Source organism: Rhagoletis zephyria, unplaced genomic scaffold (assembly GCF_001687245.7).
Source record: "Rhagoletis zephyria isolate East Lansing unplaced genomic scaffold, Rhagoletis_zephyria_1.1 Rzeph_scaffold_01857, whole genome shotgun sequence".
NCBI lineage: Eukaryota > Metazoa > Arthropoda > Insecta > Diptera > Tephritidae > Rhagoletis > Rhagoletis zephyria.
Genome location: NW_016158941.1, coordinates 3,698 through 17,555, shown reverse-complemented (window position 1 = coordinate 17,555; position 13,858 = coordinate 3,698). Strand labels below are relative to the sequence as shown.

Genomic DNA, 13,858 nt, shown 5'->3' with positions numbered 1-13,858 from the left:
GCATTTTAATGCAAGCAAAGAGATAGAGAAAAAAAAAACATTTCCAACTAAATAGGCAGCAACAACACCACAGCAAGAAGGCCTTCGACGCTACGTGGGACAACTGCATTGCCGACCTTTACTGTGAGTACACTTTTGCTTCCCGTAACTGTATTGTAGTATAAGTTGATATGCACGTACGTACATATGTATGTCTATTTCTTGTATTCTCTTAAAATTGAAAGCGGTGCACTTATGTACGTATGAGCATATATACATAATAACAATTTGGTAATTTTTGTTTTTAATATTTTCTCTTTTGATGATCTTTTTTTTTTGTACATATCTAATTATTATATGCACATACATATATACCTATATGTCTGGCATTGCTGGTTAATGAGCTTATGAATATACTTGGATACTTGAGGTAGGTCAGGGATATATTCATAATATACACTGAAAAAAATTACAAACATTATTAGTAATATATAAGTATATATACATTAAGGTTAACTTAGTATCTTTCTTTCGCTTCTTGATACAATTAAATTAGAATTAAATATTGGCAAGGTTAGTTACCTGTTGTTCATGAGTTACTATTATGGATTGAATTCAAATAATAAATAACATGAGTATTCTGTAAATTTAACCAATTTGGTCTGATTCTCTGAGGAGGTGTAGGTGGCCAAAATGGGGCTTTACCAACAGCAACAAAGCCATAGGTGGGAGGGTACAGAGGCAGCCTACAAACGCTGAATGCGCGCTGCTAAGCATATGGGTCAGGTACATTAAGTGAATTGTTAATTGAGTTTAGGTTATACTTGTTCTTGTTGATTAGTGTGCAAAATTATTTCTGATTAGGGCTGTTGGCTGACCAGAGGTCTGTCTATCCGGTGGTCACGTTATGAACCACGACCAGCTGAAGCTTCGGGTCTGAACGCGAGTGCACACGCCGTGATCACTGGGTCCGGCCACAGACAGATCCTCGTTCGCCCTTGTACAAGTACGGTCAGCCCGCGAGGCTCATAACAACAGGTATGTAGAGTTATGAATTTAAAAAATTCATCAGGGTTTAGTTAGGGACACGAATTTCGACAAGATACGATACCATATCGATACTTTTGGAATTCGACACCGATATTTTTTACTCGATAGTTTTGAAACGATATTTTTTTGAATCGAGTACCAGAACGCTATTATCGTATCGACCTAATGTGATTAACAATTCTTCCAGATATAAATTCGGCTTTAAAGCGCAGACATTTTTTACTATCGTTAGGATTGCATAAAGCGGGATTTGAACAATCGGTCTCGATGTTTTAAGCCAACACCTCAATCTCTACGTGTAAAAATAATAGATTGGCGCTTGCACAAAATGTTAGTGTTCGGCCGAGCTTCTCCTCCGATTTGTTGCGTGCGCCTTGAAATTGTTCCACAAAGGGCGTCCCTACTATTTTATGCTGCCTTTACATGAGGCGATTTTCCAGGCGGTTCAATATTGCTCTGGAAAAATCGCTTGCGTAAATAGTGATTCACAAATCGCACAAATTGCATGCGGTTATCGCCTGTCAAAAATCGCCTAATGTAAAGGCAGCTTTACACCGACACTGAATGGCGATTGAATTTTTTATGAGCTGTTCATGGCAAAAAAATCCTCGGAGGTTTTCGCACTTCTAATCACTACACCACAGCGGCCAACATACGGAACCAATATTCAGAGATTTTTTTTTTTTGGAAGTTGGTATCGATATTTGGGATATCGAGTCTTTTTATTCCGATATTAATAGGTGCCCGCTATCTTTACAGGGATACTTTAAATGAGTACCATATCGATACTTTCGGTTCGATATCGTGTCCCTAGGTTTAGTTGAGATATTCGTTTTTGGTCACTATGTTTTGTACATTTCCCAGTACTGCAGAACTTTTGACTGTCATTCACGTGTGAGTGGCCAGAAGTGAATTGTGTGCTTACGGTTCAAATCGAAGCTAACTACGTCCGGATATTCATATCCATTAATCTAGTTTGGGAGCGAGGTAAAGTGGGAGGGCGTAACACCCCGCGTGCGCTGGGTTTTAGTCCCGCCACGTTAAACCCCTGCCCAATGAAAAAAACATGCCTCGGATGATACCCCCTTCTTTTGATGACGATCACGGCAAACATAGGAAGGACTATGATTTTGGGGTATTCACTTGGAATATCCGAACCCTTAATAGGGATGGTGCCTCTGTCTGGCTGGTTGATGTCCTAGGGAAAATAAAGGCTGACATCACCGCTATCCAAGAAATGCGATGGACGGGGCGAGGAAGGTAAGCGTGGAGCCTTGCGACGTCTACTACAGTTGCCACGTAAAGGAGTGTTTCGGTGTTGGATTTGTGGTGGGAGAGAGACCGGCGTTCACTCTAGTGGACGAAAGTCTAGCCACAATCCGCATCAAAGCGAGATTCTTCAACATCTCATTCATATGTGCCAATGCCCCGATGGAAGAGAAAGACGAGGCATCCAAGGCTCTCTTAGCTTAGAGCGTACATATTAGCACTGCCCCCGACACGTATAAAAATCGTGCTTGGCGATTTAAATGCCAAGGTGGGCAACGAAGGGATCTTTGGCGCCAGTGTCGGAAAAACCAGCCTCCACATAGACACGGCGAGCTGAGGGTGATCGACTTCGCCGGGTCCCGAAACTTGGCAGTATGTATTACTGGGTTCTAGCATAAAAAGATCCATCAAGCTACATGGGTGTCTCCACATCGATAAACGGGAAACGAAATCGAGCATGTTGTGATAGACGGAAGGCATACTTCCACGTTTTAGATGTACATACGTACACTCCGAGGGCCAAACATCGACTCGCACTACTATATTGATGCATCCAATATACGACCCAACCTCGGAGCAGCAAAAAAAGAGCCTCCAACAACGCAAGGAAAGTTCAACGTCGAAAAGCTGCAGTCAAAACAGACGGCCAATGGTTTCGGCTTTCGCTCGACCTTCACACCTGCTGTGAGAGAGCACTCTTCAACAAACCGACTTGCGCGAGCAGTAGAACCACATTTCCCGTTCATTACTGGTACGATGAGGAGTGTGAGAAAATGCTTGAAATGCTGGCCGACAGAAAAAACACCGGAAATTTTTAACAGAGAGGTGAGCGACTTACGGAAAGTTTCAACACTCTTGTGGGAACAACCATGGTGACCTAGTGACCGATGTCCAGAACGTACTCAGATTATGGAGGGAACACTTTTCGACTCTTTTGAATAGCAGAATCACTGACAGAAGTGGAGAAGACGAACCCGAGGTCCCACTCGATGACGATGGAGTCGATATCCCAGCGCCTGACTATGATGAAAAGTGCCAAAGCTGCCTGAGCGACGGCCTGTGAGCTGAGCTATTTACTTATTTATTTATTCAAGTGCGCTCTGCCCAAACCACAAGAAAGGCGACCCCGCCATGCGTGCCAACTACCGCGGGATCAGCCTTCTAAGCCTAGGTTGCAAGGTCTTATCGAATGTATTGTCTACAATAGACCAGGTATTTACAATACGCCAAATCTTGGAAAAGACTCGAAAGAGAAGGATCGGCACTCACCACCTATATGTCGACTTTAAAGCCGCTTTCGACAGCACCAAAAGGAGTCTCCTATATACCCTCAAAACTCATACGGCTGTGAAAAATGACGTTGCGCCACCACCAGCTCTGCTCTGTTGGGCCCTCAGCCCGCTCATTGGGTTTTTCAAAATATAAACTTCTTAATTTGGCACTCGCTTACCCGTTCGTGCTGAACGCCGGTTCCGGTAACTTTCCTGGTCACAATTCCTGCTTTACAATAGGTGTTCCTTCAGGGGCTGCTCCCACCCTGGGAAAAGTAGCGCTCAAGTTGCTCGGTACTCGGCCGACCCAATAAAAGTTTTGCCAATAACACGCACGAAAACTACTAGCGAATGAATTAAAACGTCTTCCTTTTGTTGAAATTAACTTAGTTCGTTTTATTTAGTTTTAATATAAAATTTGGTACAACCGGCTTGAAAGAGTGAGTATATCCAATTGAATTGATATTCGTTTTTTCACTCGGGTTTATCTACATGTGGAACGTATGTTCCAAACAGGGCTACCAACATTACGGCGGCGCTGAATAGTGCCATATCAATTTTCGGCTGTAATAAAGAGTTCAAAACTTATGTTGACTAACGCATGCTGAATAATTGACAACATTATTATATATACTTAGCTAATTGCGTTAATTTACAACATGAATTTTTAATTAAAGAATATACATAAGTATGATTTAAATAAATGTTTTTTTTTTGATGTGCTAATTGTATACAATATATGAATTTGTAAATTTGTAAATATGGATTTACATAACCATTTGTATAAAAATTAATACATACTCATTTTTTTTTGCTTAATTTGATTTTTTTTTTTTTTGACTATTGTGTTAAAGTAATAATATATAAAAATACTTATGTGTACGTCTTATTAAGCCAAAATTTTAAGGTATACATACATTTAAATATCTGTTTTCGTATGGAAAAGTAGCTTATGTCGAAAGGCTGGCTTTAGTATAAATCGGCATTCGCAGCATACGATTGCGAATGTCTCACTGGCGCTGAGCTGTTGAAGAATTTTCAGCAAATAAACGTGCAAAAAATTATTCCGCTACTAGCAATTCAATATTCTTATTAAGTATCATCAACAAATTCCTTGTCGTTTAAAGGTTAAAGGGAATGCCGCATTATACTAAAGCTAGCTTCTTGACATAAGCTACTATTCCATACGAACACAGATATACTTTTTGAGTATTATTCATTCCAAATGAAAATTTTTGTTTCAAAACAGATTTACCTGATAATTCATGAGTTATTTCGCATTGTTGTACACTATACATATTTTAACTAATTATTCAGAGTAATTCTAACAATAATAATAGTTTGTATATATCTTTTGTGACGTGACTGATTCATTTTGGGTCAAAATTGAATGTTACTTGTATATTTTAAATAAAATCATTATAAAGTTATGTGACTTTTTGAATGCGGTTTTGGTGAACCGTTTTTAATTTATTTTTGGTTTTGTCGAAAACCTAGGTTCCTTTTGTATTAAAACCGTATCTTTTTCTGCAATTAGTACAGGACGTGCATTTTTATCAAATTACTCCTTCGATTGGATTTTATGTTTTGTTACGAGTTCTTTAGCGAGTGCATGAGATCTTTGCAAACGATACTTTACTTCTTTTGCATAATTGTCAACGTTGTAAATTGGATCGATTTAAAATTTTTGTACTTCGTTTGGTAAAATAGCATTTTTACCAAAAATCAGTTCAAATGGAGTAACTTTATTATCAAAAAATGTGTTTGAGGTTGTGTTATGCAAAAAAGTAAAATATTTTAAATATGTATCCCAGTCGGAATATGATTCGTTTAAAAATGCTCGTAAGTACTCATTAAATACTTTATGATTTCGTTCTATTGTACCTACAGTTTCGTGATGGTGTGCTGTCGAAAAGTCATGTTTAATTTTTAAAAGTTTGGTTAATTCAGCAAAAAGTTCGTTTTTATATTCAGTACCTAAATCAGATTTTATAGAGTGCATAATGCCATATACTAAAATGAAACTTTCAAAAATTACTGATGCAACAGTTTTAGCACTTTTATCTGGTATTGGAACAGTAACTAAATATTTTGAGAGATCGCAAATAATGGTAACTGCGAACTTATTACCATATTTCGATTCTGGTAAAGGTCCTATTGTATCGATAACAACAATATCAAACGGTTTATTCGGCGTTGGGGTTAGTACAAGTTTTTCTTTAACTTTCGGTTTTACTTTATTTGAAAGACATTTTTGACAACTTTTAACATATTTTGCGACATCGCGGGTCATATTTTTCGAGTAATATTTTGTTATAAGTTTCGCATAAAGCTTTTTCATGCCACAGTGATCTCCTGATATTGGGCCGTCGTGATAAATGGTCATTAGTTTTTTTTTTGTCATTTTCAGTCACAGTCTCGACTGGATCTGTTAAAATGATTTGTAATGATTTTAAAATTGTGTTCCCGCGATTTTTTAAGCTAGCAATTGTGAAATCACGTAAAAATTCATCGTCTTTAGTCCATTCAATCTCCTTAATTCTGTGTTTGCTGGCTTCAATTTCAAGCCTCGAAAGTAAATGATCGAAATTCATTATTTCGTTAGCAAAGAGATAATTAAATAACTCGAGTTTTTTATGTTTAATATGTGCACAAATTCGTAAATTTTTAATTTTATCATTTTTATCATAAGTAATTTCTGATCTAATACGCGGTATCTTTTTTGAATAGTTGTAAGAAAATTTATCATAAACGTTTATTGTTTCCTGGTTTTCATTTTCGTTATTATCTGTATTTTGTGTAATTTCATTTTCTCGTCTAGTCATTGACCTTGTCTGTACTGCCAAAATGCTTTTCGTTAATTCCCTTATTTCGTCTATCGTTATACGCGAGAGTGCGTCTGCGCCAACATTTAATTTTCCTTTTATATACTCAATAGTAAAATTGTACTCTGCTAGTTCTAACCTTATTCTTGAAAGTTTTGAAGAGGGGTCTTTCATATTGAATAGGTATACCAATGGTCTGTGGTATGATTTTACTAAAAAATACGTTCCGTAAATGTATGGTCGAAATTGTGTAATGGCAAAGTAGATTGCTAAAAGTTCTAATTCAATTAATGGTTTTTTCTTTTCTGCATTGTTAAATGCATTTGAAGCAAAACATATTGGTAAATCGCAACTGTGCTGTTCTTGGCTAAGTATAGCGCCACACAATATTTTTGAAGCATTAACTGTAATAATAAATTGCTTTGTAAAGTCTGGAGCAGTTTCGGGTACATTAAGACTGTTCGCAGCGCTTGAAAAGCTTCATCGCATTTCTCATCCCAAACAAATTCTACTCTTTTCCTACTTAATTTGTTCAAAGGTGCTGCCAGAGTTGCAAAATTGGGGATAAATTTGCAAATGCGACAAAACGTCGTACCGCATCTTTGTCAGTAGGTTTAGTATACTTTTTAATTGCAACTATTTTTGAATCGTCTGGCAGCAGACCTTTTGCTGAGCATTTGTGCCCAAAAACGTTACTTCGGGCCTGAGAAAATCACATTTTTTTGGGTTTAATTTTAAGTTGAAACTTCGACAAGTTTCGAAAACTTTCGCTACATTTTTAATGTGATGTGCTTCGCTGCAGCCTATAACAATTATGTCATCTACATATAAAAACGCTACGTTGGGTGGAATACCAGAAAAAGCTATACTCATCATTCGCGAGAATGATTTGGGTGCTATACTTAAACCGAATGGTAATACTTTCCATCGATATGCTCCACGGTCTATGCTAAAAGAAGTTATATCACGTGAATCCTCATGTAAGGGGATTTGGTGGAATCCAGAAAAAAGATCTAAAGTGGAAAAATATTTGGCTCTGCCAAGATTGTCTAAAATATCGTCAACTCGTGCGAGAGGGAATTTATCCGCAATAAGTTTTTTATTTACTGTGCGGAAATCAACGCACATACGATATGCTTTTTGACCATTAGTAGATTTTTTAGGAACCAAAATTAGAGGACTATTGTAATTTGAATAACTTCCTTCAATTAAATCGTTATCTAGTAATTTGTTAACTTGGCGAGTTATCTCTTCACGTTGGGAATATGGTAGACGATAGTTTTTTACATATACCGGGTCAATGTCAGTCAACCTAAGTTTCTGTTCATAAAAATTGTTTAATGTCATTTTGTCATTGTCCAGAGCGAAAATGTCGGCATATTTTATGCAAAGGTCAAGTAAATTGCTGTTAGCTTCTGTAGGGATTTGGTTTTTCGAAATATTTGTTAATTCGTTCGTTCGGGGGTCTTCAGTCTTAATCTTATTAATTGAGTAAACGTAATAGTCAGAAAGTTTTCCGGTCCGAATATTTACATTCTTTACATGTTTTACGTCATCTGTGGTACTTATGATTTTAATAATTGGGTTACTACTATTAACTATGCATCTTGCTGTTAAAACGCCATATTCAACTTCTTGTGATTCTACAAAAAGTGGATCCGGCGAAAATTGAAAATTCGATAAACTTCGCATCTGGGTGGTATGATACAAGTGTCGCTTTCGGTTCCGTGTAGGATTGGTATCGCGACTTTTTCATTGCCGACCCAGAACGATATACAATTGCTTGCATATCTAATAACGCGTTTGTTACTTTTCAGAGAATCTTTACCCAGTATACCATCAGATGGTATGTTAAAATCGTCGTTTACTACATGTAAAGTATGTTTAATGTAAAAATCAGTAAAAGCCAAGTTTACGGTAATCGTACCTAAAGTAGAAACAGTATTAGAAGTGACACCGGTAATGTTAATTATATCGTTTATATTTATAGGAAAATGTTTATTAATGATAGAGTTTTTTATTAGAGAAATGTCGGCTTGCGTGTCGACTAAAAGCGTACAAAATTTGTTTGACCCATTAATTATCAATTCGATAAAGTCAGAGTAATTCAAATTTAAGCAATAAATGCCTTTTGTAGAAAAAGATTCATCTAATTGTCCAATTCTTTCGTCCTCAGTGTGAGCTCCTGAGGGGCGTGGGCGTTTAAAGCGCGCACATTAGCATTATTGCGTGAATTTGGACGTCTACTACTATTATTATTGCTGTTATTATTTCGATTATTGTTGTTTGATGAACGATTAATATTATTGTTGAAATTGTTACCGTTACACCTTGAACCGTAATTGTTGTACCCACTGTTATTACCGTTATTATTGTACCTATTGAAATTCGTATTGTTTTGTCTGAAATTATTATTGCTGTACCTATTAAAATTGTGACCTCTGAAGCTACCTCTAAAACTATTTGCCCTATTTACCCGGGATTGAAATGCTAACACTTGACGCTCTTTAACTTGATTATTTTGTTCGACTATCATTTTTGCCACTACGTCTTTTGAATTACTGAAGGTAGTTGACTATAAAATTGATTTGACCAAATTCGACCGAGTATTAAGTCTACAAACGTTAACTATTTGCTCGACTGCCATTTCATGGGCCTTGGATTGTGTCATACCTTCAATGATCAAAGAACGCTCTAATGCATCCGAAAGCTCCTCGACACGCTTAGCAAATTCCGTATAATTGTTATTTGTGACATGTAAAGATGCAATTTTCACAGCTACAACTTTCGAGTTGTCTAGCTTTATTCTGTTTCTCAACGCATCTTTAATTTGTCGGACTGAATTGACTTCTGTTGGAATTGCTCCACGTGCCTTGCCTTCGAGCTTGGATTTCAAAAATGATATAAAAGTTGTATTTAAATTTTCGTCTGCAAAATCTTCAATTAAATTAATTTTGTCGGTAAATGATTCAAGTGCTAACGGATCTCCGTTGTAATTTTCCCTAATAATTGAGGCACAAAGACTAATAAAGGATTTCTTCTGTTCAGGGGTAGCCATGTCTAAAAATTCTTTAAAAATGGTCGAAATATTTGGCGAACTGGTAGCTGTTGACGGCTCGTCGGATACAGTTAGCAGATCTTTAAATGATGGAAGTGAAGTACTTCTTTTAAGACTGAATTGTACCGAAGCGTCTGACTTGACGTCACTAAACTCTTCTTCTGACTCAGAGTCAGCTAAGTCTGATTGGCGAAGTAGCGATAAGCTATCCGGTGGAATCCTAACGCGACAATTCAGTTTAGTAAAGCACTTTGCTAACTGTTCCTTACAATGGGTTAACTTAACTTGAACTTCCTTGAGATTGCAGGTATGAGCCGAACTATTGCCAATAACTTGTATCAAAATATTATTGTAAGCTGTGATAAGCGAATATTTGTATTCGTTTAATTTTTTCGCATTCGTAGACAACGGTCTATTTTGTAAAATGCGCTTAGTAATCTTATCAAAATCTGCTTTATATGCTTTAAATTCTATAAAAAAGAAAAATTTGCCAAGATTGCATTATGAATATGTATAAAAAGAGATGTATTAATCACATCTTGAAATATTTATTTAAATAATTGAATAATGAAAATGAATTTGAAAAAGGGGTTGAATTCCTCACGTCACTTACAGCTAAATAATGAAAATGTAGTTAGAAAAAATGGGTTTAATACCGTAAATCGCTTAAATCTAAATAATGATGACGAAGTTAAAAAAATGGGTTTAATCCCCTGAATTTCGTATAGCTAAATAATGAAAAAATGAATTTGACAAATGGCTTTAATGCCTTGAATCACTTAAAGTTGAATATTGAATTTGAAAAAAATATGGCTTTAGTGCCTTGGTTCGCTTAAAGCTAAATAATGAAAATGGAATTTGAAAAATTGCTTCAATGCCTTGAATCACTTAAAGCTAGAAAATGGGAATAAAGTTGTAATATAGGTTTAATACCTCAAATCGCTTAAAACTAAATATTTAAAATGAATTCGAAAAGTGGCTTTAAAGCCTTGAATCATTAAAGCTAAGTGTTGAAAAATGAATTTGGAAAGAGGAAATTTAAGTAAAGTAATGTGCCACTGTATTACAGTATTAAAATATAACTGACTAAGTACATATGTATAGTGTATGAAATTAAACTTAAACGAACCACACGCTGCTTGGCTCCCTCGCTGCCGTCTCATTCATCGCCCTAGTCTGCTTCTTCCCTAAAACGTACGTTTGAAATTTTGGTGGTGTTGTCTTGTAGTTTGCTGAATTCGTGTGCTTTTGCAACGCACAACTGTNAAAAACGTACGTTTGAAATTTTGGTGGTGTTGTCTTGTAACTAGTTTGCTGAATTCGTGTGCTTTTGCAACGCACAACTGTATTTTAGGTGTCGTGACGTTCGTTAGCACATAGCGGTTTATAGCGGTGCTGTACCGCTTCTTTGTTTGGCGTCAGTCGCTGTAATACATATACGTAACGGTGTATGCTGCTGCTGCTGTTGTAGGTGGCAGCAGGGCTCCCCGTTATATCCCTTATGTATGGCGTTATGCGAGTTATTTCGTACTGCTGTCGTTGGTGCTGGCAGGGCTTCCCGTTATGTGCAAAAATGCACGGGACGAAAAGGCAGCGCGGATTTGTGCGCAGCGCTATACGGGTGACGTTGTACAGCACCCCGTTATTGCCTACCGCAATGAAACTCTGCTCGCCACCACTACCAACACTGTATTGCGCCCGAAGCCCATTAGACGCGCCTGCCGTCCAGGGTGTCAAAAAAAAAAATGTTGCCTCATGCGTCCTGTCACGGTCGCCATGTTCAGCCCGCTCATTTGGTTTTTCAAAATATAAACTTGTTAATTTGGCACTCGCTTACCCGTTCGTGCTGAACGCCGGTTCCGGTAGCTTTCCTGGTCACAATTCCTGCTTTACAATGGGTGTTCCTTCAGGGGCTGCTCCCACCCTGGGAAAAGTAGCGCTCAAGTTGCTCGGTACTCTGCTGGCCGACTAAATAAAAGTTTTGCCAATAACACGCGCGAAAACTACTAGCGAATGAATTAGAACCAAGGAATGAAACCGATTCAAAATAACGTTCCGGTTTGGGTTTCGGTTTTGCCAAGTGCTTCGGTGTTGGTTTCGTTCTTCAAAATTTATTTCGGTTTTGGTTTCGGTTTCGTTCCGGTTTCGGTTTTTCACAGAAATTTTGTTGATATTATTTAAATCACAATGTCTTAAACGTTGAGGAAAGAAAATCGAAAATTACAGTTCACTGATAATATCAACACTAGGTTCTTTCCCTAACAATCCGGACCGGATTTGGTAATTAGAGAATAAGAGAAACATTTTCTTTCAAAAATGGAACAAAGTTCAGAAGTACGGAAACGCAAAAACCCACATTTCGTGCCCACAAGTCGAGAAACAGCTGATTCACGTTGTTCTTGTTTTTGTCACTTATGCCATGTTCTGACCGACATCGGAAACATGTTTTCGTTGCTAAAACTGGTTTTCGACCTAAAACTTGTGTTTTCGTCCATATAAAATCTGTTAAACGAAAACCAGTTTTCGCTGAAAACTACTTGAAAACTCACTTTCCACTCATTCCAATCGGTGTCTTCACTAGTTTTTTTCGATTATTTATCGAAGTGGAAGTCATATTTTATCATCTTTAATACGCCATTTCGGATTTATTGTTAATTGCCTGGCCAAAGCAAAATAAGAATGAAAGTTAAAGGTTGTAAATGAAAGAGAAAAAGAAGGAAAAATGTTTTGGTTTCGGTCAGAACATGGTATTAAATGCAAACACTTGGAAATTGAATTTTGGTTTCACAAATTTGATTTTAAGTACATAGATTGAAAATACATCAACAGGCCATTCACTTTTCCTTAAAAGCACCAAGTAAATGCAGGCAACATGTAAACACAATACAGCTGATATGCACTTTGACACTTTATCCATTTTTACTCGGAGAAAATTTCGGGCTGTTTCGGGCAGGAAGAAGAATACACTTACGATCGAATACGCTCGAATTTTCGCTCTCTATTACCCATTTTGTTGAGTACAGGCATGATTTCTGGGCTATTTTGGGCACACGCGGGATCTCGCATTGCGTACGGGAAAGAAACTACTTAAATATAATTAATCGATTATCGATTCACAACAACAAAGTCATCAGCAGATTTTTGCGAAAAGTTACCTTGCCATACTTATTTACTACTTAACAAGAATTTTAGCAAAATCTTGCTGATTTTGGTTAAATAAATCATTTATTTCAAAGAAATTTTTATTTATTATTTTTGTAAATTTCTGGAAACCGATTGAAACCTGTGATTGAAATGGTTTCGGTATCGTTCCTTTTCAGGTCAAGATAACGGTTACGGTTTCGGTTTCGGTTTTGAAAAACGAAACGGTTTTAAACGGTTACGGTTTCGGTTTGGGTTTCGGTTTCATTCCTTGATTAAAACGTCTTCATTTTGTTGAAATTAACTTAGCTCGTTTTATTTAGTTTTAATATAAAATTTGGTACAACCGGCTTGAAAGAGTGCGTATATCCAATTGAATTGATGTTCGTTTTTTCACTCGGGTTTATCTACCTGTGGAACGTATGTTCCAAACAGGGCTACCAACATTACGGCGGCGCTGAATAGTGCTGCCGTATTGTTAGCGATGTCATTACAAGCCATATGAACAGTTGATATGCTAAAATAGAGGGACTACATGTTCAAATGAGGAATTCAATGGTATCGAGTGGGATGCATATAATACGTTTTTTCATATGAAAAATTATGGTGAGATACTGTAAACATACTGTTGTGATACTGTTAAGCATATGAATTTATAGCAAGTTGGATTTTCATACATCTTTCCATATACAGTTTTACAGATGCTGGGCTACCTATTGAGGGTTTTTGTGTTTTAGTGCTTTTTTAATATAAAAACCCACCGAAACAAAGGAAAGCGGCATCTCGACAGTTTCAACTATAAAATTATTTTGTAAGATTTGTTTAAAAAATTTTATATTTTCAAAACAAAAGTCTAATATTCATCAAATTTGAAAAATCAGCTTTTTTAGATGGATTCAACGGACAACTTTCAAATTAATGACAATGGTAAGCTAACATTTGATTTGAAGTAGAAGTGTACATATGTACATATTTTTACTAATAAAAATGCTACGTTAGGCTTATTCATAGAAGCTGTGCGTCAAGACCAAGTCTATGGGACCTACGGCTGAATTCCTACCGAAACCAAACCCTCAGAAGTAAAGCTTGGCAGAAAGTTCTTGAAGAACTGGGCAAGAATCAGTTATAGGGCTTTCGCACGAGGCGATTTTTCAGGCAACTTTTAGTTGAAAGCAAAAATCGCCTCGTCCGAACGGCCTTTCAACTAATCGCTTTCAACAAAGTTGGTCGCCAGCCAACTTTGAGCTCGTTCAACTTTTTTTCCT

The 13,858-nt window shown here is 36.9% G+C and overlaps 1 protein-coding gene across 1 annotated transcript; it reads right to left on the bottom strand.

The window, feature by feature from the left end:
- Positions 1-8,543: 8,543 nt before the first annotated feature.
- Positions 8,544-9,808, bottom strand: LOC108365381 (homeobox protein 2-like; the record flags this gene model as incomplete). The annotated part of the gene is made up of 4 exons (XM_017619384.1): positions 8,544-8,772; positions 8,890-8,969; positions 9,018-9,278; positions 9,579-9,808. Coding segments are annotated over 4 exons (800 nt in total), but the record flags the coding sequence as incomplete, so codon positions are not given.
- Positions 9,809-13,858: the final 4,050 nt, after the last annotated feature.